The 24,720-nt window shown below is 38.2% G+C and overlaps 2 protein-coding genes and 1 pseudogene across 2 annotated transcripts; 2 read left to right on the top strand and 1 right to left on the bottom strand.

Moving 5' to 3' along the window:
* Positions 1 to 36: 36 nt before the first annotated feature.
* On the bottom strand, positions 37 to 3,623 carry LOC129366441 (G2/mitotic-specific cyclin-B1-like). The gene is given in 11 exon segments (XM_055040280.1): positions 37 to 447; positions 520 to 630; positions 1,335 to 1,475; positions 1,549 to 1,785; positions 1,859 to 1,878; positions 1,881 to 1,908; positions 1,910 to 2,017; positions 2,102 to 2,290; positions 2,362 to 2,472; positions 3,146 to 3,277; positions 3,513 to 3,623. Coding segments are annotated over 11 exon segments (1,203 nt in total). The 5' UTR covers positions 3,534 to 3,623; the 3' UTR covers positions 37 to 342.
* Positions 3,624 to 8,208: 4,585 nt separating this feature from the next.
* Positions 8,209 to 10,765, top strand: LOC129366280 (AN1-type zinc finger protein 5-like; annotated as a pseudogene).
* A 1,221-nt stretch (positions 10,766 to 11,986) lies between these two features.
* On the top strand, positions 11,987 to 24,511 carry LOC129366489 (transmembrane channel-like protein 2-A). Its single transcript, XM_055040385.1, is given in 23 exon segments — positions 11,987 to 12,063; positions 12,158 to 12,324; positions 13,103 to 13,141; positions 13,817 to 14,267; positions 14,676 to 14,828; positions 15,231 to 15,321; positions 15,415 to 15,496; positions 15,571 to 15,677; positions 16,250 to 16,348; positions 16,790 to 16,932; positions 17,010 to 17,040; positions 17,042 to 17,155; positions 17,241 to 17,429; positions 17,508 to 17,535; positions 17,538 to 17,686; positions 18,227 to 18,385; positions 19,207 to 19,335; positions 20,046 to 20,113; positions 20,803 to 21,042; positions 22,134 to 22,259; positions 22,380 to 22,458; positions 22,628 to 22,739; positions 23,571 to 24,511. Coding segments are annotated over 22 exon segments (2,898 nt in total). The 5' UTR covers positions 11,987 to 12,063; positions 12,158 to 12,293; the 3' UTR covers positions 23,849 to 24,511.
* The last annotated feature ends 209 nt before the right edge of the window (positions 24,512 to 24,720 follow it).

Here is a 24,720-nt window from a genome sequence, read left to right as displayed (position 1 = left end):
ATAGAAGTTTAAAAATACAAAGACATCATTTTAAAAGCATTGCTGTACAATCACAAAATAATCCCTCCCGATAAACTCCACTGAACATTTACACAAACGGCCATCTTGAAGTGGTGCAGTGACCCTCGTCCTCTGCAGAAGTCGGATCAAGACTTTAGTTCGAACTGTGCAATCATGATGTAGATATAGTGTACGTCAACTAAAACAGAAGAACTTGGATTACGCAACTTCAGTGTAGAAGAACATAAAGCAAGATTGTTTGGACGCCAACTGTCCAGCTGCATTAAGTCTTTTAAAAGATTACACTGTACAAGTCGGCACACCGTGCCGATGGGGGTCCAGTCACTGAGCAGCCTGCTTCGCTAGATCCTTAACCACTGAAGACTTGAGCTGGGGGATGTTGGCGATCCTCATCTGTTTTGAGGTGGAGTATTTACCTTTGACGGCCTGCGAGACATTTGGCCGTTTGGTGGTTTTAAAGGTTTAGAGACGTGATTGGCTGAGGGGAAGAAGACTTACCAGGTGTTTTGTCAGACCGTCGTTCACCTTCACAACATTTTTGGCAATGTGCGCCATAACAGGAAGCAAACTCTCTGCTGTGTAGCTCATGTAGTGCTGCAGAGTGACGTCCTGAAGGGTGAAGAGAGTAGAGTTGGTCACCAGGTAAGATGTAGAGTAGCTGGGAGATTTGGTTTTTGGAACAAAAAAACAGATTTTTTCCACCAATGCACTCTGGGTTTCCATAGTAATGGAAGCAAGGCAGCCATCTTGTTTTACAGCCTCCATTTGGACTTTGAATACAAGTCGACCCTTACAAGGATCAGGCTACAGCGTTTCCATTTTTAATCACAATGCAAAAGTTATACCAAAGTATAATTTTACAAGCTGTTCAACATGTTTAGTTATTTCAGTTTTAATCTCCCGTGTTATGCTAAAATGTTTAAAGATTAAATACTTCAGCAAAAGTTCACATGTTGCCAGGCGTTTGCTTTTGATTGAAAACAAGAAAAAGTTACCAAAACATTCAAGATGGCTGTCAAGAAAAATTACTGCATTAAATTTGCCAGCATTTATAATATTAACATTTCAACTCATAAGTGACATTTTCAAATTCATGGAAAATTAATGCTAGCATTAAAAATGACCAATTAGACAAGTGTTGTGTTAAATCATAGTTTTCACATAAACCATTAAAGTGTAATCAAAGAATCTTGCATAAAACTCATTCAAGTCATGAAAACTGGTTATATTTTATGCCAGTTAGTTGGCCCTAAAATGGCAGCCATCTTGAAGAGGCGCGTGTTTAGAGTTGGATCACCAGGCCTGGTACTCACCCACTCTCCTGCATCCAGGATCTTCAGCGTGAGCGCCAGAGCAGCGCTGGCCACCATAGACGGCGGGAAGTGGATCATCTCGTAGTCGACCATGGTGAGCTCCAGCAGGTATTTAGCCAATGTGTGCTGCTCTGCGGTTACCTGCGGCACAAACTAGAGCTGTCAACGACTGAACGCCATCTGCATCAAAGGGGTTTTAGAACCGCCAATCCACCTCGTAGATCTTTGAAGCCCGCCTGAGGAACTGCAGGGGCAAAGGTCGTCCCAGCTGGAACTTCAGCACCCGCAGGATGGTCATCTCCATGTCGCGGATCTGGGCGGTGGTGTAGGCCCGGTCGGTGACGTAGGCGAAGTCGGAGATCTCTGGCGGGTACATCTCCTCGTACTTTGAGGCGAGGAACATGGCGGTCACACCGACCAGCTGCAGCTGCTTCTTGGGGACTGGGTGGTCCTGATGGTGGGCCAACCAAACAATTAGCAAAAATAAATAAAACAAAATCGATAGGATGCGCGTTTGTAGATACCTGAAGAAAGCGGTCAATGATCCGACGGTCATGTACATCGTCTCCTGCAGGGAGCCGGAACTTGAGGTTGACCTGAACCAGCCAGTCGATGAGGATGGCCCTCATGTTACTGGTGACTCCTGACCTTGCAAGTAGTTGGGTTTGGACGTTCTGCTCGACCTGAAACCAGAATTCATTCAGCATTGCGCTTTAGCTTACAGAGATACTCTGCTCATGTCCCAGGGTAGAGATTGTGTTGCTCACCTCAAGCTGCCGGAGGTACTTGTAGATGTCCTTCACGTACTCGCTGCAGAGCATGGGGTTGTCGTAGTCGTCGGCGTCGACATCCCTGATGGCGGTGTCCAGGATAACGTCTGAGAAGGCCTGGCAGAGGTCAGCAGGCTCGCAGCCGGAGGTCTCCATTGGAGTGGGAGACGTTGGCTCAGGCTGAACCTGAAAAACCCAGATAGTCGTTCAGAAACGGACAAGTTGGGGTTTCAGCCGCCAACATGTGATCAACTCACCTGGACTTCAGGGACGGGCTCAACAGCAATGACAGCATTTTGCTTTGGCTGCTTGGTCTTTTCAGCTTTTTCTGTGACTTTTGTCTTCTTTACCACATCAGTCTTGATGTTCTGAAGAACAAACTGAAAGTTAGTCTACAGTAGATGAACTGGACCCCCATGCAGTAAACACTTTACTCCAGTTATTACCCTCATTACAAGTTAAAACCAGCATAATCTTCATCTTGATATTTAGTGTAGGGGGGGAAAAAATGCAAATTCAAATTTATAATCTGGTTTATATGCAAGAAAAACTCACTAAAAATTAGCATAGAAAGACTTTATGAAGTTCAAATTGAAAAACTTCCATTTGTTTCATGCCTACAGACTTGTTCAGATTTAAAATGAGCAAAACAAATTCAATTCTAAAGCTAAAATTGTTTACATTTAAATAAAACTGAGCATGTGGCTCCAATTTCACAAGCCCATCCCAGCCATTTTATGATCAGGTGGCTTGCCGTAGCATGGAAGACTCAAGATTTAAGTCCAAAAAAACAAACAGCACAAGTAGTTTGTGTTGAACAAGAGGGTTATATTGTTGTTTATCACATGTTTGCACTAGTTAATGCAACACATTTGCTGAATGGCTGACAAAAAAAACATTAATAGAGCAATCAGATATTAGTAGCGCCCCCTAGCTGCAAGCCTGCCAATAGGCTGCACTGAAAACAGAGTTCTAGTCATTTCACAGCGTGTTATGACAACCACAGCATTGAAAATAAAGAGGATGTATAAGGAGCTTCACCTTTTTCGGGTTCTCTTTGTTAGCTGCGAAGTTTCCGATCTCACCCAGCGCAGGCCGAGACTTCAGGCCGGGTCCGGCCACCGAGCAGGCCTTCACCCCGCCGAGCTCGGTCCTGGAGGAAGCCAGGCGATTCTGCAGGAAACAACAGAAAATCACTATGCAGAGAGCCTCGTAATGTTGCCCTAATGCACAAATATTTTTAACATACTGAGTCTCTTCATGCTTTACTGCTTAAAGCATGAAGGGAATTCCCGTGTAGCAATAAAAATAAATAAAATACCACATTTCACATCCAATATCTGCCAGAGGTAACTAAATACGTTCCTAACTACTGTAAATAATAATAAAAGTGCATAAAAACACTCACTCTGGTCACTCGCAGAGCCATTCTGAAATGTGCGTGGCTTCAGCAAACAAGCGAAGAGTCGTAATGAATGGAGAATCTGGTTTGGTTACAAGGTCTGCAGTGTTGGTTTAAATCCTCGCTCCCTGTACGCTGATTGGCTGCGCGCTGGCTCTTCCGCGACTCTGGTTGGTCGAGCGCAGCTGCTTTAAATGCGTTCCCTGGACAACCGGTGGTGACGTGACAACGAGCCGTATTTCCTTTTCCTGTTCCAGAGCGGCCAAAAATGGTACATTATTATCATAATATGTCTTGTACCCTTTTTTCTTTCTTTTCTTTTTGTAAAGCAAAAGTTTATTTATTGTTTTAATGTACTTTACTACGGCTGATTGTCAGAAAAATGTCATAAGAAAAATAAATGAATAACTATATATATATATATATATATATATATATATATATATATATAATATATATATATATATATATATATATAAAAAAAAAAAAAATTCCCTTCTCACCCACCGCGGTGGTTCTTATCCTCTGAGCTCGGGTCCTCTACCAGAGGCCTGGGAGCTTGAGGGTTCTGCGCAGTATCTTGGCTGTGCCAAGGACTGCACATTTCTGGACTGAGATGTCTGATGTTGTTCCTGGGATCTGTTGTAGCCACTGCTCCAGTTTGGGGGTTACTGCCCCGAGGGCCCCGATGACCACAGGCACCACTGTGGTCTTCACCTTCCAGGCCCTCTCCAGTTCCTCCTGAGGCCCTGGTATTTTCTAGTTTCTCGTGCTCCTTTTTCCTGATGTTGCAATCACTTGGTATTGCTACATCTACCACAACGGCTTTCCTCTGATGTTTATCCACTACGACAATGTCTGGTTGGTTCGCCATTACCATTTTGTCTGTCTGGATCTGGAAGTCCCACAGGATCTTAGCTCTGGCGTTCTCCACCACCTTTGGGGGTGTTTCCCACTTTGATCTTGGGGTTTCCAGTCCATATTCTGCACAGATGTTTCTGTACATATGTACATATGTACATTTCTGCACAGATGTTTCTGCACAGATGTTTCTTGTATATATATATATATATATATATATATATATATATATATATATATATATATATATTATATATATATTATATGATCAGGTGGCTTGCCGTAGCATGGAAGACTCATAAGATTTAAGTCCAAAAAAACAAACAGCACAAGGAGTTTATATATATATATATATATATATATATTATATATATATATATTATATATTATATATATATATATATATATATATATATATATATATATAATGATAATATAATGAATATATACTATGAATATACTATATATATATATATATATATATATATATATATATATATATATATATATATATATATATATATATATATATATATATATGTATATATTCTTTTTTTTACTTTATTTTTTATTTTTTGCAGCAATAAGTGGCAGCATATCCTTCACAACACGTTTTCCAGGATCAACAAACAACAACACTGTTTCGGCTGGTGAACATTCCTTTCTTTAATTCTCAGCAACATGAAACTGCAACCCAGAAAAGCAGCTTTGCTGTTTCGCAAGGTGTTGAAATCTTTGGTGGCCGCCATCCAATCGCGGGATCACAATTTCCGTGACGTCTACTACAGGAAGTAGAAAGATGCACAGGCAGTGGGGATGTGTCGGTCGTGGACGATCCGGTTGGAAATGCTAATTAATCTATATGAACTATTTCTTCAATCGGAATGACAATTAAGGCGGAATAAAACAAAAATAAAAAATTGTACCAACGTAGTTTATATACACTGCTGAAAAAAATAAAGGGAACACTCAAATAACACTTCCTAGAGCTGAATGAATGAAATAAATATGAAAATAATTTCCACCTGTTGTCTATTCCATTTGCACAACAGCAGGTGATATTGATTGTCAGTCAGTGTTGCTTTCTAAGTGGACAGTTTGATTTCACAGAAGTTTGATTCACTTGGAGTTATATTGTGTTGTTTGAGTGTTCCCTTTATTTTTTTAGCAGTAGGCCTATATATAGTGCAAGTCAAAGAGTCCAAATGTGAGCCTAGACCCAAACACTAAAAGAAAACAAGCCAGGCAACATGTAGGTTAAAAAAATTAAACAATGTTTTTTTTTTATTGGTCCCACATTTTCTATTTGTCTCTGATTTGAAATACTGATTTAGTAATACATCACTAAAATAAATATAATTTATTGTAATGAGGAGGCCGAAAAAATGAGTCGCATCTTTAAAAGGATCTTTGCCAAGTGACTCGGATCCGAAACCGATTCGTAATTCCCATCAGCATAACGCCAACACGTAAAACAAAACAGATGCCAACACAGCTCTACAGACCGAGGGGCTGTCAATAACAAAATTAGCCACCATCCCCAAGGTGAGGAACGTCCGAAACGAAGGAAAGAAAGGAAAAAGACTCACCTAGACGGCCCTAGTTAGTTATACAGCTAGTTAGCTTCAGGATAAGTCAGGTTATTTGGTCGTGATCGCTAAACCGGCTAAGAAAAGCAGCGTTTCCTCAATCACAAAGGGTAAGTTAAAACCGTCCTGTTAAACATTTTCCGACCGCTTTAAACGTTAAACACATAAAGAATAATGTTAGAAATAGACTCAACGTGCGCGAAAATGCCGGAAAAAACAAATAAGTCTTATGTGGAAAGTTGTTAAAGTAAAAATCAGTTTAGAGAATGGCTTGTTAGCACGTGTCGTCGGAAACTTTACCTGTCCGAATTGTGAGATTTAATTCTACGAATAATCCACATTTCTGTCAAATACCAACTTATTCTGAGCAATAACCGTTACTAGGTTTAATAAAAAAGTGATAACTTTTATTATTTTACATGTTTTAACTTGGCTAACGTTAATCTGCTAGCAGTAGAAAATGATTAGCTACCCCTGTGGCTAACAAAACTAGCACCATTTATTTATTTGAATAAAGTATATAAACAGGAGTATAATTTTAAGTTATTGCTTTTAGTTCAACATAAACAGTTCTTACGTAAATTTAATATTAAAACTGTTGTCGTAATAACTTTTATTAGGGGGTTTCTTCAAAGAAAAGCTGTTAGCATCGGTCATTAGCCTGCTAGCATGACTCAGTGGATTTGTACATTTAAAACGGCTGTGGCCCAGAAACAAATCAGGAAACAAATAGAAACAACAAATTATGTCACTGATTTAATTAAATTTTACCCACATGTTTTGGGTTGTAATTTTTAATTTTTTTTTAGATATAATCAGGTATTCTCCATGCTAAAGCTAGGAGAGACTAGCTAGTGGGTCATGGAGTTCCTCATTAGAGGCTTTTGTCTCAGTGATCTTCTGGTGTATGGGTTACATTATCAGTTTTTAATCCCAGACTGAAATTAAATGTTCTAACTTTGACTATTGTCTTTAAAGAATTGCTGTAGTTACTCATTTCTGTGGCCACGAAGGATCTCCTGTTGCTGTCTATGTTACAGTGAATCTGAGGAAGCCTCTGACTGAAGCAGCACATTTTAAAGATTTTAATATATTTGGGGGGGAAAGTAACAGTACGAATCTACAAGCAATACCAGAATTGTAGATTCTAAGTTAAAACCAAATTTGGCTTTTAAAAGCCAGATTTCTGGAGTAAATTTAATTGAATTTAAATACATTTAATTTCCCTATTTCTAAATATGTAAGGCCCTTTAAAATTTGTTTTATTTCTAAATTTTCCTTTTTCACTTTTAACCATAATATTATGGTTAAGAGGGAACTCCATATTTCCACAAAATAATGAGAATAATTTAGCAAAAGCACATTTATATAGCAAAGCATACAAATTATTTTTATTGCAATAAACATACTAAATTATTGGCCAATTTATGTCATACAGATTAAATGTTGAAATATTTTATTTACACTTAAGTGTGTTCCAGTTTAGTGACAATAATTTGGATTTAAATGCATTCATTGTTTGTTCTGTATTTGATTATTACATTATTATTATTATTTTCTATGATAAACTATTACAAATTGTAAAACTGTTACACTGTCAGTGATGTCATTTATTCACTCTTTAAGTCACTTTCCAAATAATTTGTGAATAAATTGTCAAAATATGTAGAAGTAAATGAGATAAATATGACATTTTGTTTGTAAGTAAGGGGAAAATGTTTTCTGCTTTTTTAGCCAGTTGACGTTTGCTTAAGAAAATAATAGAATGAATAAAAACAAGTAAAACAATGTAAGTGGATGTCTTTTAAAACATTATTAAATTCAGTGTTTTCTGGAAGTTTGTGTCCCTGGTGTCAAACGGCACACAATGTACAGCCGCAGATACTAGCAACCTAATTTTGGGTGCAACCAAATATGATGGTGCGGCTACGCTAACATGTTACTGTTTATAGGACGGCCATGATATTATAGCCCGGGACAGACTGTCTAAAAATGAACATAGAGCAGCAGGGAGGCTGGAAAAACATGATCAGTTTTTAATTATTTCCTCTTTATTCTCACATAAATTCATTCTTGAAATTTTATGACTTTATTCTCAAACTTTTACATTTAAATCTATACGTTTGTTTCTCGGCTGGCCGTCCTGTCATTTCCCTGCGCGGTGACCCGTCTGTCCTCATTCTTTCCCCTATCTTTGACCTGAATCTGTTTGCGTCTCCAGGATCTGTCGGTCGGTGGCGGACGTTTTTGCCATGGCCCAGGAGACCAATCAGAGCCCGGTTCCATGCTGTGCGCCACTGGCTGTGGTTTTTACGGCAACCCCAGGACCAATGGCATGTGCTCCGTTTGCCACAAAGAGCATCTGTCGAGACAGAACAACGGCGGCGTCGGCTCTGAGTCCGATCGGTGAGAACCTCAGCTTCTCTCTGCTCGCTTTGACCTGCTGTAGATGTTTCCTCATCTTGTTCCTCTCCTGTTCCTCCATCTTGTTCCTCCATCTTGTTCCTCCATCTTGTTCCTCCATCTTGTTCCTCCATCCTGTTCCTCCATCTTGTTCCTCCATCTTGTTCCTCCACCAGGCAGCAGCTCCACGTCCGAGGAGTCGGCCATCCAGAGTTTAGAGGACACTTTGAACAACGCTGCAGCCGCCGCCGTCGCTGCCGCAGAGGAGGCCGCTGAAGCGGCGGCGGCTGCCTCCAACGCCACAGATCTTCTCAGGTGAGAACTTCCTGTTGAAGCTATTTCACAATAAATTATATCCAAACAACTTGATTTTGAAATTTCCTTCAAAAAGACACTCAAGAAATCAAAATTTTATTGATTTTTTTTTTCTACATTCTAGTTAATTTCCAGCTTCATTTTCTGAATTAAACGGAGGATTAAAATTAACAGATTCTGTTTAAGTGAGGAAACACTGAGAACATGAAAGTCTTTTCTCATTCATGATTCGTTACTCTTCATCCTCCTCCTCCTCAGCGGGAGTTCAGCTGCCGCCTCCGTAACGCAGCAGATGACTGAAATGAGGCTCTCGTCTCAGGAGAAACCAGCATCAGGCAGCAAACTAGACGACACAGAAGCAGGTTGGTACCAGAAACAGACCAGCTGATTTTTAACCTTTTATTTTATTAAAATCAGAATCATGACTCTTTATGATTCAGAGCATTTTGAATGTGCTGTGAAGATGAACTTGGTGTAAAACTTGTTTTTGTGTCTCCAGTTGTGAATCAGCCCCCCAGTTCAGTTCCCCTCCCCTCCACTGCTGGCAGTGAAGACGTCGGACCCTCAGAACCCGACAAGCCCAAAAAGAAGCGCTGCTTCATGTGTCGCAAAAAAGTCGGCCTTACCGGTAAGAAAACACGATGGTTTCACTGCCAACGTCTCCTTAACGTTTTCAGTGCTTTATCTGTTTATAATTTACATTTTTATGTCTTTTGAAACATTTTAGCTTATAAACAAGTTTCTTCAAATGACAACTTTTGATCTCTTGCAGTTTTTCTAAAATCGTGTTTTGAGTTTTTACTCTTTTTCACATTTTACTTATCTTTCCACAACCCAAAAACAAATGTTAGTGCAAATTTCACTCTACAGAAATATTTTGCATTAAAAAGTCGCAGTGGGGGCATGAGGCCCTGAGTGCAGGCATGTCACCGTCCTCCACTGAGCCATGAAATATTTTCACCCGTCTTCAGCGCCGTCCCTTTTTTTTCTTTTTCGTTTTTCTTCTCTGTATTTGTCTAAAGTTCTGCTCCCGACCCAATAAATCCTCTGCCTTCCAGGTTTCGGCTGCCGCTGTGGGAATCTGTTCTGCGGGATCCACCGCTACTCCGACAAACACGACTGTCCGTACGACTACAAGGCCGACGCCGCTGCCAAGATCCGGAAGGAGAACCCCATGGTGGTGGCCGAGAAGATCCAGAGAATATGAACACAGCACTCTGTTGGACTTTTAGCGGATTCAGAACACGGACCTGAACTCAGCTTCTCTTCCTTCATTCTCCCTCCGGTTCCGACCCGGTTCACGTTTTCTGCTAACATGATTTTCTTCTTCTTCTCGTGATTTTTCTGTGGCGTTCGGAGCTTTAATGCTAGCTGAGGAGGAGGCAGGTTAAGGTGTGGCTTCCCTTTAAAAACATCCTGCTGATTGCTTCCCGCTCTGGTTTTTTTCATGAAATCTGCCCGGTAACAGCGTTACCCCGGACTCAAGGGCTGATATCTGCCGGTAACGTATCAGCTCCGACTAACATTCTGAAATCTGCCCGGTAAAAATGCCAACTTGGACTATCGGGCTGAAATCTGCCCGGTACCGGCGTCGGCTCGGTCTACGCTTGCTCTCTGCTGGCTTGAGTAGCAAAATAGATTCGTTTGAGCCTCTGGATTTCTGCCAAGTCCCACAACTTGGATTCCTTTTAGGAGACATTTTTGCCAACTTTTGTGCTTCACGTCCGGTCGCGTTGGGCTCCAGTGGAGTCCTCAAACCGTCCAAGACTGATTGTTGCCGTTAAATGATCTTTCCTGAACACTAGCGTGTGTGCAGTTTGTGCGACTCGTTTTGAAGGGGTTCATCTTTCACCTGTTTCTCTGTTGTTTAAGTGACGTCAGGAAGTGAAGATTTAACTGATTGGTGGTTGAAAGTTTTATGATTTCCATTCATTTTGTTTTGTCTCTTTTTGGGTCTTGCTGCTTTTTTTTAAACCCCTCTTAGATCTAAAAGTTTGTACATTGTATTTATATTCTGCTGTGTGTGTGTGTGTTTAATCTTCCATTATTGTATTATGTAAATAAATTATGTTCACAAATACACAAAAACAAATGTTTGGTCATTTTTTAGTGTGACGTAGAATAACAGTAAATTTATTTCAAGCTGTTTTCACAGTTTTTCCTGCCACTCAATTTTCTTCTAAGCCTAACTACACAAATACAAAAGAATCTCCTTTCAGAAGCTGATTTTTCTGTATATTTATACCATGTATGTCTCCCTTTACAGTTATTAAAGTCAACATTGATCCTGTATTAATGACCAATGAATGGAAACTATTTTTTCTGTAATTGTTTAAAGGCAGATTATCAGAAGTGCGACTTTTACGCCATCTAGTGGCCAATCAAACCTTTTCTGAAGGTGAAATTCAGGAGAAAAAGAAACTACTTTTGGATTTCTTCTCACAATCCCATCTGAATATTTCTGCCCTCAGTTAAACTTAATTTAATTTATTTAGAGGAAAATGAACAAAAAAAAAAGCTTTTTGTTTAGGAAATATTTATTTGGCTGACCTTGTCTTCACCTGAGGTGTCAAAGGTCAGCTGGCTGTGAGAACAGTCATGGATAATGACTGTAATCGAGTCATTATCCGTGTGAAACATAAACTCTGTTGGTTTTTAAGGAGGCGTTCTGCAGCTCAACTCTCACCTTCCTCTTCAGGATCCAAACTGCACCAAGAGAAGAAGAATCTATGGAAAGCCATGTGTGCCACAAATCAGCACCTTTACCATGCATCTGTTTAGAAACTCGCAAAGACAAACAGCGGTTTAGGACTTAACATTCTATAAAGTATGGCAAAAATCCCATCAAAATATTGCACAATCAGAATAAACTGTGTAATTTTTTGAATGTATTTTTTCAGTCTTACTATATTTTACAGTTTTCTGAGCAATTAAATGGCTTTTATTTGGTACTTTTTAGCCAAACTTAAATTGTGCAACTTGTGGCACTTTTGACCTTCCATACTAAATTCTCAGATGCATGATCAGTATAAACAGTGTAACTTTTAGACCAAACAGCGGCGTAAAATGTGTAGTTTTGACAGGATTTTCACCATATTTTACTGCTTTCCAAGCCATAAACCAACATATTTTGCATGACTGTTTGTAGTTAAAAACCAAAATTGTGATTTATGGCACTTTTGGCCTTCCGTAGAGCCTCTCAGCTGCAGAGCCACGTGTTCGTATTTACAGCGCTAAACGAGCCTCTCACAGGGAAACTTAAACCTTCATTAAATCTTTAAGATGGCTGCCGCCGTCCTCTCGGGTGACAGACCGAGTGAGAGTGTTTCAGACTCTTTACCAACATTTTGTTCCCAGGACAGGAAGCCTGCGCCATCACACCTGGACAGGTGCGTCACCTCTTCACTTCCCCTGCTCTGAGCAGTAAAGCAGACCTTTAATTTCATCACCTTTTTCTTCTTAAATTCATGAAACTTTTTTCAGATCTGCGCCTCAAAACAGAACACCTGTCACCTGCGTGCGGCCGTCGCCATGACAACAGCGCTATTAGACACCTGAGTTGTGCTCTGGCGGGAAGCCGAGAAGGATCAGACAGAGGGCGACCGAAAGAGAGAGGATCATGCCGAGGAGAAGCGCAGCGGCTGAGGACGGTGAGGCCAAAACCCAGGAATCATGTCTTTCATTTCAAATATGCTGCTGTTTGTTCTGGGAATATTTCTAGATTATGAGTTTGGTTTTTCAGATTTATTTATTCATTCAGTCGCTCATTGAATTATTTATCTAAAATCTAAGAAATCTAAGAAAATTGGAGATTGATCGCTGATTGTTTTATAGAAGAAACTTGGAAGTTTCTGAGTTTGAAAAGTTGAAAACATTTTATGAAAAAAAAGTTTTTATTCTCAAAAATTTTCTAGAAAAAAACTGGAGTTTTTCTAACAGGAGTTAGAAAAGTAGAAGAATGTTTAAAAAAAATAAGGAATTTTTTCAATTAATCTCAATTTACTGAAAACATTCTTTAAATTTCTGAACTGCAAAAGTGAGAAAAATTGTTGGACAAAAAACAGAAATTTTGAGGTTATCTTGAGAAAATTTCTACATAAACTTCTCAGAATTTGTAAAATAAAAAAAGTTCCACTTTCAGATTATTTCACTTATAAGAAGGAAAAATGCATTTTTACATGTGAAGTAATCTGCCAGTGGAACTTTTTCATCAATATTAAATTATTTATGTAAAACAAGAAGCTCCATGTCTTGCTAACATGTTACCTCTAAGTTTTTTCTTATTTCAAGTGTGATGAGATATTTGCACCAGAAACTAAACAAAAATATGACTTTGTTTTTGCAGTTTATATTTTTAAACCAATTCTGCACTGTCAAGATGAATCCTTTAATAAATAAAACATTTCTTTCATCCTCGGTTTTCCTCAGTTGGAATCGAGATCGATGAAGACGTGAGCGACAGCGATGGTGAGTAAAAAACTTTTATGTTGGATCAGAAGCTCAGAATGACGGCGCTTTAAGGGCCATTGTAGATTTTTGAAAAAGAGCCAAAAAAAAAACTTTGAGATGAACATAAAAAATTCAGAATTTTTAAAAGTAAAAAAATTTATGGAAATTTTTGTTTGAAATTTTGAAATTCATCTCAAAGTTTTAATTTTAGAAAGAACAAAGAAATTTTTGAGTTTGAAAAGTCCAAAATCTTCTACAAAAACCTTTAGACAGATTTATTTTATAAAATTTGTATAAAAAAAAAAAAGTTGGTCACTTCTGCGTTTGAATTTGTTTCAATTTTGAAGTTTTTATTTCTGAGATTTATCAAAAAACTTCCAAATATTTCTAGAAAATTTCTGAAATTAACTTTAAGTTTTCTGCAATTCTTTCCAGCAAATATTCAACGCTGAAATTTCTAGAAAATGTCTGAAATTTATTTCAGTTTTTTTATTATTCTGAAATTTGTCTCAAAATTTCTGAGATTCTTCTCACAAATATTCAGACTCAGATTTTTTTTCTCTAGAAAATACCTGATTGATCTCAAAAAAAGTTTTGGGGCAGAAATTTGCTCCATTTTTCAGTCTAAATTGGCTCTGATTTGCCTCCGTAGCTCAGGAGTTCATATTGTGTTTAATGTGATTTAACGTTTAGATGGCGACAACCGCAGGAGAGGAAACAGGAGGCCGGCAGGTGGACGAGGAGGAGGAGGAAGAGGAAGAGGAAGGGGAAGAGGTAAGAAGGCCGGCAGCGACGAAGAGGAAGACGATGAAGATGAGTCTCCAAAGGGACGAGGAAGAGGAGGAAACAGGAGGAAGCCCGCCAATAAACGAGGCGGCGGAAAAAACAACGACGATGATGACAGCGAAGACGAGTCTCCCAAGAAGAAGAGAGGAGGAGCAGCAAACCGGAAGAAAGGCGGCAAAGCCCAAGACAGTGATGAAGATGACAGCGACGACGGGAAAGGAAAGAGAGGAAAGAAAGGAGGGAAGAAAGGAGGGAAGGAGGAGGAGAGCGGGAAGGGAAAGAAAGGCGACGCCAAAGGAAAAGACAAAGGGAAAGACAAAGATGATGACAAGAAAAAAAAGAAGAAGAAGGGTGACAGGTAGGAGAATGTATTATTACTATTATACTACCTCCACCTCCCCTTTAATCAAACATGCTGCCCTCTGGTGGACGATCTGAGTATTACAGGTGGTCATTTGAAGGTGACCCATTATTATTGTATTAGGAAATATATTCTTAAATAATGAGATTTTAGCTATACAACTTTACATCTTTGAGAAGCAAAAGTGGAGCCTCCTGCACAACCAAAAAGAATGCATCAAGTGGTTTCTGGATGGCAAGTGTATGAACATAAATGTATCAATATGACTGTAATATAGCTCCATACAGGTGTGCTTTCCTACTACAATGTTTTCTGATCACTTTTATCAGACTTTGCTTTAAACTGGAAAGTGAATGTTTGACTTTTTTATGTTTAAAAGCTAATTTCTCTCCATTTCTCTTGCAGTTCGTCGGACTCCAACTCGAACTCAGACGAGGAGGAATCCATGTCAGAGGGGGAGATGGCGCGGCTAATGGAGGAGGTGGAGGAGAAGAAGAAACTGATCGCCACCATCAGGAACAAGCCTTGGCGGATGAAGCGGAGGCTCGTTCTCTTAAAGTAATGTCATAAAAACTCAGATTGTTCAATGTTTGTGTCTAGAGATCAAAGGTGGAAAATTTGAACAGAGCCAGCCCAATTCACATGCAGCATAATCAGCTGCTTAGGATCTCCACACCACTGGGGGCACCCAAGAGCATCAAGCTGATAGCTTGTATAATAACTAAGTGTCATTACACATTGAAAAATGTTTTTGAACTTTTGATGTGCCACTGTTTGGGATATCAATCTTGCTGGAATGATGAAGGATCTGGTTTTTACATGCTGGTATCAGGGGCCCAAAGAAAAATCTGCTTTGGGACCCAAAAATTCTGGCCAGCCCTGTTCAGACAAAAATAAACCAACCACTGCATCATCTGCATATTGTTGGAGTTTGCTGAGTGTTTTTATGCTGCTCTGCAGGGAAGCTCAACAATTCGTGGATAAGTTTGAAGGTGCTCTGGGAAAAGGAAAAGGCAGGAAGTGGTATGCCTACAAAGTGATGATGACCAAGGTTTGGACAAAAAAAAAAAACAAAAAAAATTGTCTTATTCTCTTTGAGTTAGCTTTTGTTTTCAGGCTATGTGCTTTGTCATGTTTGTTTTAGAAATGGATTAAGTTTCAGAGAGATTTTGAGAATTTCAGAACAGCCTGCATCCCCTGGGAGAGGAAGATTAAAGAGGTGGAAAGTAAGTTTGATTTAACAGAAAACCAATCGGACTTAATAGACACCACATTTAAAAATGTGTTTCTGAATCTTAAGGCCACTTTGGATCATCAGTCGCTTCTTACTTCATCTTCCTGCGATGGATGTACGGCATGAATCTCGTCCTATTTGGTCTCACCTTTGGACTCGTCGTCATTCCTGAGGTGAATTACTGCAGTTCAGCGTATTATTGTAAACATAGGAAAATTGTTTGATGAATCTCAGCAATTTTCTAGAAAGTTGAAAATCATATGTAAAAAATTTTCAAGAAAAAACCCAATAATTTTTAGATTAATTTCAGAAATTTTCTAGAAAAACGTTGGACATATCTGAATTTCAAAAGTAAAACATTTGCAAAAAAATCTGAAATTTTGAGATTAATTACTTAAAATTTCTTGGAAAAAAACTAGAAAATTACTTGGTTTCAAAAGTCAAAAATTTTCAACTTTAGAAAATTAAAAAAATAAAATTTCAATACTCTTATCAAAATCGCCAATTTCCAAGTTTTTTTGCTTTAAATTTTTTTGAGATTTTTCTAGCAAATTTGACTTTTCAAATTCAAAAATGTAAAATTTGTTTTTTTGAAAATTTCTGATTAATCTCAAAATTTCAGATATTTTTGCAGCGGATTTCTGACTTTTCATTCTCAGAAATTTGTTTTTTCAAGAATATTTCTGAGATTAATTACAAAAAATTCAGAGTTTTTCAAATGAACTCTTTACGTTAAACTGTCCAGGTCCTCATGGGTCTTCCTTACGGGTCCATTCCCAGAAAGACGGTACCGAGAGCAGAGCAGGACACTGCTCAGGATTATTCAGTTCTCATGGACTTCAACGTGAGTATCAGAAAAGACATGATTTATTTCCTCCTTTCTTTATATTTTGGGTTGCAAAAGGTTTTACTTTTTGTTGCTACAAATGTCCAATGGGGAACAACTTGTCCCACACTGACGCAAGATTATCTGTTGCTTTATTAGATTAAATTTCACATGGGCATTCTTACTTACTGTGGTTAGTACACAACTGCTAACCCTAAAGCAGTAATCAGAAGCTAACTCTAAAGCACTACATCAACATGGTATTTAGAGGAATCTAAAGCTAAAACTCTATATTTAGCTATGTGACCAGCCCAATTGGACAGAAATCCACTTAATCTGGCAACATTCCCAAATCCTGTTCTCAGAAAACAAGAAGACTTTGACTCTTCCATTAGAGAAAACTTCCATAACCACTTGGCCAACTCCCTGCCTGTCTGAAAACCCTTTTCTACCTTTTAGGGATACTGTAAATACTCCGTCCTGTTCTATGGCTATTACGACGACAAGAGAACCATTGGTCCGCTAAAGTTCAGGTTGCCTCTGTCCTACCTTACGGTGGGAATCGGGAGCTTCGGATACAGCCTGATGCTGGTGATCCGGACGTGAGTCTCCAAAACATCATCTCATATTCAATGGCCAATGCCAATTAGTGGCAGCCTGTTTGTGGTTGGTTGTTTAGAATGGCTAAAAATGCTGACGTCGGTGGAGGATGGAGAAGAAGGCGAGTTCACCTTCGCCTGGAAGATGTTCACCAGTTGGGACTACCTCATCGGCAATGCCGAAACCGCTGACAACAAGTATGCCTCCATCACCACCAGCTTTAAGGTACCTCACAGCCTCTGAGATGACTTTCTCAGACCATGACTTTAACCACCCGCCAACCGTCAGCGTTGTCTCTTGGTAAGAACAGGAATCCATTGTGGACGAGCAAGAGAACCAGAAGGACGAGAACATCCACCTGCGGCGGTTTCTCCGGGTTCTGGCCAACTTCCTGATCACCTGCAGTCTTGGCGGCAGTGGGTACCTCATCTACTTTGTGGTGAAGAGATCGCAGGAATTTGCCACTCGAGATGACCTCAGTTGGTATGAGAAGAATGAGGTAAAGAAGTTAGATATACAAACCAGGAGGAAACAAAGACTAGTGGTTTCTCTTGATGGCTATGCCGTGTCTCTCCAGTTGGAGATCATCATGTCCCTGCTGGGTTTGTGTGTCCGCCTCTGTTTGAGACGATTGCGGAACTTGAGGACTACCATCCTCGAATTGCCCTGAAGTGGCAGCTGGGACGCATCTTCGCCCTCTTCCTTGGAAACCTCTACACCTTCCTGTTCGCCCTGTTTGATGAGGTCAACAGTAAGGTATGCTAGCACTAACGCTAGCTGCACTTCTGTCATTTTGCTGTTTTTACCAAATAATGCAGCAGATAACTGAATGTCTCAGTAAAACCTTTCAAATGAGTCTGCAACGAGGCACAGATGGTCCCAAAATAAGTTAAGCACTGAAAAATTCAAGATGACCGCCACAGTCAACAAGGCGTTAGATTTTGCTTTTGCGTTAGATTTGCCAATATCTGTCACAGATGAACAAAAGTTGAAAACTTGCTAGAAAAATCTCAGAAATTTTCTAGAAAAAAACTTAGATATTTCTGAGTTTTAAAAATTTCAGACTGTTTTTCACAAATACTCAAATCACTTATTATTTGTGTAGATGACTGGATTATACTGGTGTCCAGTTAGTTAGAGTTTTATCTGTATCCCTGGAAGTTAACTGGATATGTTGGTCTGTATAACGGAGTCAAAGCGTTCCACACAGAACATCAAATTTAAGGTTTTTGATGCATTTCGAAGCTTTTTTCTGGTTTTTCTTATAAACCCGACTGGGTTGTTTTTCTGTTCCAGCTGGAGGAGGAACAGTCCATCAAGAACGCCTCCATCTGGGCCATGAAGGAGTACTACGCCAACTACTCACAAATGCTCAACGATTCGGACGCCACGCCGCCTCCCATGAACCCGGCAGACGTCATCAGGGGACCCTGCTGGGAGACGCTAGTCGGCATAGTAACAAAAATCATGTTTATCGCTCAATAAATTTATTATTTTACCCGGAAAGTTTTTTTAGTCAGATATTAAAAAATGTATTTAGTAAAAAGTACTGAAGTACTGATCAACTGATCAACTGATCAATCATTTAATAATTTAAAAATACATCATCAGATGGATCAAAATATAAAGTTAAGTTGATAAAACTGACAACAATTCATATAAATAACAAAATCTGATAAAAGAAATGTTTCCAAATCAGTTTCTTTCAATAAAAATCTTTTTTAGAAACTCTGACACAAACTGCAGGTGTGTGTCTTTGTCTGGTGACGTTTTGGTTAAAACATGTTTGTTTCCAACTCTGGTCACCTGAATTATTGTCATTTTGTTCCTTAAAATACCAAATTCACAATATTTTGGTCCGTCTGATGATCTGATTTTAAAATATTAAATGATCAACTTCATCAGTTACTCAATACTTGAGTAACTTTTTACCAAATTTTACTTTTACTTGAGTAAATTTTCTGGATTTTCTACCCACTGAATGAAAAACGAGTAAGTTATGAAAGTTGAAGTTTTATATTGAAAGAAAATGATTTGTAAAATTGAATGATTTTATTTTTTGTTACAAGAAAGAGTAGAGATACTTTATAATAAAATTACTCAAGTAAAATTAAAAATGCTCCCAAAAGTAAAGTTTTTTTTCAAAAAGTTCTCAACTAAATGTCAATAATTACGACCCGACTCTGATTTTTACGTCTTTACAATGAAGAATCTCAGTTTTATATGAAATTAGAGGTAAAATGTAATATTTTCTGAAAGTGTTTGCTGTGCTGCAGGAGTTTGTGAAGCTGACCGTCTCAGACATCCAGGTGACCTACCTCACCATCCTGATCGGCGACTTCGCCCGCGCCGTCATCGTTCGTTTCCTCAACTACTGCTGGTGCTGGGACCTGGAAGCTGGTTTTGTAAGTCGCTGGAAACGCTTGTTTTTAAAAGAAATGCATAAAATTTGCACTTGGGTTTGTTTGCCTTTGACTGAAATTTGCATCAGATATGGAGTTAACTGGAAAATGAAGATTTCATGCAAAGTTGATCAACCCCAAGTTTCTAGGAGGTTTTTGCTTCGAGTAAAAACTGGTGATTCGTTGCACAAGAAGGACGATAAATTGTCCAAGAAGTTATTGTGATAAACGATAATATTGTTGTTTTGAGGCCATTTTCAAGATATAACACATTCTTAACAATAAATAAACTTTAAATTCTAATAAATATTTAACACTTGAACTGGAAGATATTTTAAATATCAATCATTCATGTTTTGCTCTTAGTGACAGGTTAATTGGGCGATATATCACATATATAACATAAAAGGAGTACATTTCTGCTGAAAAGCTTAGAAATTTTCTAGAAAAAACATGAAAATTTCTAGGTTTGCAAAGTCAAAAATGTGCTAAAAAAAGAAGAAATATTTATCTTAATTGCAGAAGATGATCAGAACTTTTTTTAATTTCTGAATTTTAAAAATTAAACACCAGATGGTATGAGAAATATATTATAGTCTCACTTAAATTTCATGCCCAAATAATTCTCTTAAATATGTTTTAAGGCACCTGGAAATATGTTGGGTGGAACCATTTCTGTATCTTGGTGGTAACTGTTGTCTGATCACTTTCAGCCGTCTTACGGAGAGTTTGACATCAGTGGAAATGTTCTTGGACTGGTCTTCAACCAGGGGATGATCTGGTAAAAACTAAAGACGTCATCCTCTCCATGTTTCTGTTTCTTGGTGCTGCTTCATTATGGTGAAGTCATTAAAGAGGCAGTATCATGAAAAATCAACTTATTTTAGCTTTACATCATGTCATGATGTTATTAGCACATCAAAAACAAAACCTGAATGTTGCTTTGATTCTTTTATGTTTGGAAAATCCTTTAATCTCCATAACAACCATTCTGCTGGGCAAATGCCAGGATGGACCAAGCCCCGCCTACCAGGCATAGCCCCTCCCCCACTCAGCTCCTTCAGACTAGCCAGCAGAAATTAGCAAACAGCTACTGAGCTCCATATAGGAGCAGCTTATCTGGTAAAAATGCAGTTAAATGGTTAAAAGAACCATTTTGGGACAACTTCCTAAAGGTGGAGCTTCATAAAGAGACAGATCCAATTTCAAGGCATTTAAATTACAAATAGTTTCTTTTCAGTCATATTTGATGCATATTGCATTTTACTCACAACTGAAGGGAACATAGTTACTTGATTTTGCTACAAGTCAAATGATACTATTTGGTGCTGCAAGATGCTGGAAGAAGTCTCCAAAAAAACCCCCCTAAAATATCTGCAACCGTTAATCATGAGCGAGTTTGCATCATTTTTGGCAGAATTCTGACTTTAATCTTGAGTTTAAAGTCACATTTGCGTTTTTCTCTGACAGGATGGGAGCATTTTACGCCCCAGGGCTCGTGGGCATCAACGTGCTCCGCCTCCTCAGCTCCATGTACTACCAGTGCTGGGCCGTCATGGCCACCAACGTCCCCCATGAGAGAGTCTTCAAGGCCTCCAAGTCCAATAACTTCTACATGGGGCTCCTGCTCCTCATCCTCTTCCTGAGCTTGCTGCCTGTCGTTTACACCATCATGACGCTGCCGCCGTCGTTCGACTGCGGCCCCTTCAGGTGCCAAACAAAACAAACCAGACTTTATGTGCAGATGAGGGCAGAGAACCAAAAATAATAAAAAATGAATGTAAAAAATTATAAAACAACAAAAAAGATTAAAAGTAACCCTGAAATTTCTGAGTTTGAAAAGTCAAATATCTGCTCAAAAAATTTTGAGAAATTTTGAGATTTTCAGAGTTTCAGAAAAAACTTTAGGGAAATTTTTGAACTTGAAAATAAGAAATCTGCCTTAAAAAATGAAATTCTGAGATTAATTCAGTCTAAAATGTTCAACTTTTGGAAATTTTATGAATTTGAACAGTTGAACATTTTGAATTTTGAAACTCAAAATTCTGGCATTTTAATGACAAAAATTTATATAACCAGAATTCTGTATTAACATTAAATTGAGTAAATGTTTTTTGAAAATTGTACTTTTTGGAGTAATTTTACTACTTTTACTTTACTAATTTTATCATGAAGTATTTCTACTCTTACTTGGGCAACATTTCTGGATTTTCTACCCACTGAATAAAAAACAAACATGTTCGAACTAAAAATTCACCAGATTCCCTGTTTTTGTTAAAGTTTCATAAGTTTTTTTTATTAACAGAAACTCATTTGGGAAATATTTATTTCGCCTGATTTTATTTTTACCAATATTTTCACTTAACTTTATATTTTGACAAATGAAAAGTTTTCTGGTGGATTTTTGGTTAAAATATGTTTGTTTTCATTCAGTGGGTAGAAAATCCAGAAGTTTAATTCAGGTAAGAGTAGAAATACTTCATAATAAAATAACTCAAAGAAAAGCGTAGTTAAAGTATATTTATTAAAAACGTTAATCAAGCAAATGCAATTGAGTAAATGTAAATAGTAACAACCCGACTCTTGCTTGAGTAACTTCTTGTGTTGATATTTAACTTCTTGTGTTGATATTTTTTACATGAGAAAAATATACTGAAGTCGACTTTCTTCATGGGGACTTTATTGTCAGTATAATTATTGGATTGTAGTACAGTGTAGTAAAACTAGTTCTAAAAGTACTTTTCCCCTAAAAGCTACTTGGTAAATGTAACTAGTACTTAGTTGTCTGTGTGTCTCTGCAGCGGGAGGGCGAAGATGTTCGATGTGATCATGGAGACGATCAGGCTGGATCTGCCGGCCTTCATGGGAACTCTGTTCAGCTACGCAGCAAATCCTGGACTCATCATCCCAGCTGTGCTGCTCATGGTGTAAGTCAGGGTGTCAAACTGGAGGCCGTGGGGCCACATCCGGCTCGCCATAGCCTTTTATATGGTCCTCTTACTAACTTACTAAAGAAACTGATCTTTAATCCAGTTGATCTCTTGCAGGCTGGCCATCTATTATCTGAACTCAGTCTCCAAAGCTTACCAAAACTCAAACATGGAGCTGAAGAAGAAGATGCAGATGGTGAGTAGAGAAATGGCTTTAATGATAATGATTTATTTTTATCCAAACAGGAATCATTTAATGGCTGTCCAGTTATTAAGGAAAAGTTTTTACCTCTGAGCTTGCCTTTCCATTATTGTCCAATCGTTTAATTTTTCATATTTCCCTCCATCTCTTTGTGTCTATCCAGGCCCGTGATGAAGAGAAGAACCGGAGAAATAACAAAGACAGCACCAACCAGGTCCTGAAAGACCTGGAGGACCTGCTGCCCAACCGATCCCTCAGTCGGCCGCCGGAGCCTGGTCAGTCATACCAGAACCACAGTCACCGTTAATAACAGGGAATGTTAGCAGCTAAACATTAGCTAAACATAAACACCTGCTTTAATCATAAATAATCATCTGTATCTAATGATTTAAATAGTTAATAATTGGCAGGTAAAGCTCAATTGCATATGAATAAGCAGAGCAACTAGTTTTATGCTAGGTGTTATAAAACATAATATGAACGTTAGCTAATGGCTAATCATTTAATACATATTTACCTTGCTCATTTCCCTATTTAGCTAGCTAAGTAGCTACATGAGGATGAGCTAAAGATAACTCATAAGATATGAGTTAGCTAATGGCTCTTTGCAAATAGTCCTTGATTTGTTTGTCATTCTTATTGAACTATTATCTTATTATGAGCTAGTCAATAAAACTTTACAGGTATTTATAACTAACAGGTGGTCAAAGTTGTGCTAAGATTGAATCACCGTTTAGTAATTACAATAAAGCCACAGTTGTAAAATATTTTCAATTTTCTTCTGTTTTTGCTAGCTTCTTGCAGTGTAGGTCACTATGTAGCTACTTGACTAATGGTTCATAAGCAGGTTGCATTTGATTTTTACTGATTTGGTAAAAATAATGTCTTTATTTTGTGCTAATTTAACAATTTGAATAGAACTTCAAAATGTTACCTGATTATTATGCAAGCATATTTAAGCCAGCTACCAAAATATAAGCTATGGCTAATACTTCAGGAGCTAATTTTTATTCCTGATTCTAAAGTGTTACGTTTCACCCAATTTTCATCTGATTGGTATTGACTGGGCACCCATTAAGGTCGTAAAGCCAAGTTTTCCTTTGCAGAAAAACCACCAGAACCGGAGGCGAAACCCACCAAAACCAAACCTGGTTCTGCCGGAAAAGGAGTAAACTTACAGAAGGACGTGGCTCTGGCTTCTTCCAACCCAAACATTCGAGGGCCGGTAGACCGGCCACCAGGACCGAGAGGACCCGGGCCGGGTCCGGGTGCTGGACGGGGCCGTGGCCGTGGGAGAGGAGCCCTCCCAGTTAATATTGTGAGAAAACCAGAAAAAGAGAACAAATTAGACAAAGTACATCATAATAAACTAATTTATTGTTAAAATTTGAGTGTAAATATGCAACATCCATCACTGTAATGAATATAAAGAAAAGAAATATTGCACTATAATTGAAACAAACATTAATTTGTCCTTAAATGATGTTGATTAGTGTCACTGCATGATGATTGACATAGAAAGTAAATTGTCTTGTGCCTTTTCTAATTTGTGATCTTTATACATTTGATGTCTGAAGATGTAAACTACAGTCAAGAAATTAGGTAAATTAAACATGTCTGTTTTTTTTTACAAATATGTTTCTAATTGGGCCATTGACATAAAAGACAGCAGACAAGGACTTCAACGCAAGTAACCCACACATTCATGGCGGATATTGATTTGATTTAAACAAAGAGAAAATATATAGATATAAATAAAAAGCAGGTGCTAAATCTGATCATTTCTTTTTGCAGTGCTTTTAATATTTTATACATTTTAAAATTAACTGCACATACATTTTACTTTATCAGTACATTTGCTTAGATTTCTTTGTGTGAGTGGATTATTTGGGTTGTTACCAACATCTGGTGGGAATTTTCTGTCAACATCCCCGTTTTGATTTCTGACTGGAAAAAAAACATTGACATGATTAATACTTTTTTTCACTGTGCATTTTGTGTTTTTTGATTGTTTAATCTTTCAAACCATACAGCAACATCTTCACAAATAAAGACTCCAATGTATCAAGTGTAGTGTTGATTCAATGGACTTTATATTCAAAAAACTGTTTAATTTTTGGTGTACTTGTCCTATTTTTGACATTTCAGGCATTCCATATGGAGAAGCTGGTTGATCATACTGTTTTTGTCTTTCGGTTCCTAAACTCATCTATGAAAGTGTAATAAAAAGTTGTTGTTTTTTTTCATTTACATGAA

The sequence above is a fragment of the Poeciliopsis prolifica genome, unplaced genomic scaffold (genome assembly GCF_027474105.1).
Source record: "Poeciliopsis prolifica strain line A6 unplaced genomic scaffold, Auburn_PproV2 SCAFFOLD015, whole genome shotgun sequence".
Taxonomy (NCBI): Eukaryota; Metazoa; Chordata; class Actinopteri; order Cyprinodontiformes; family Poeciliidae; genus Poeciliopsis; species Poeciliopsis prolifica.
Note: the sequence above shows the minus strand (reverse complement) of the source record. Positions and strands in the feature narration are given on the sequence as shown.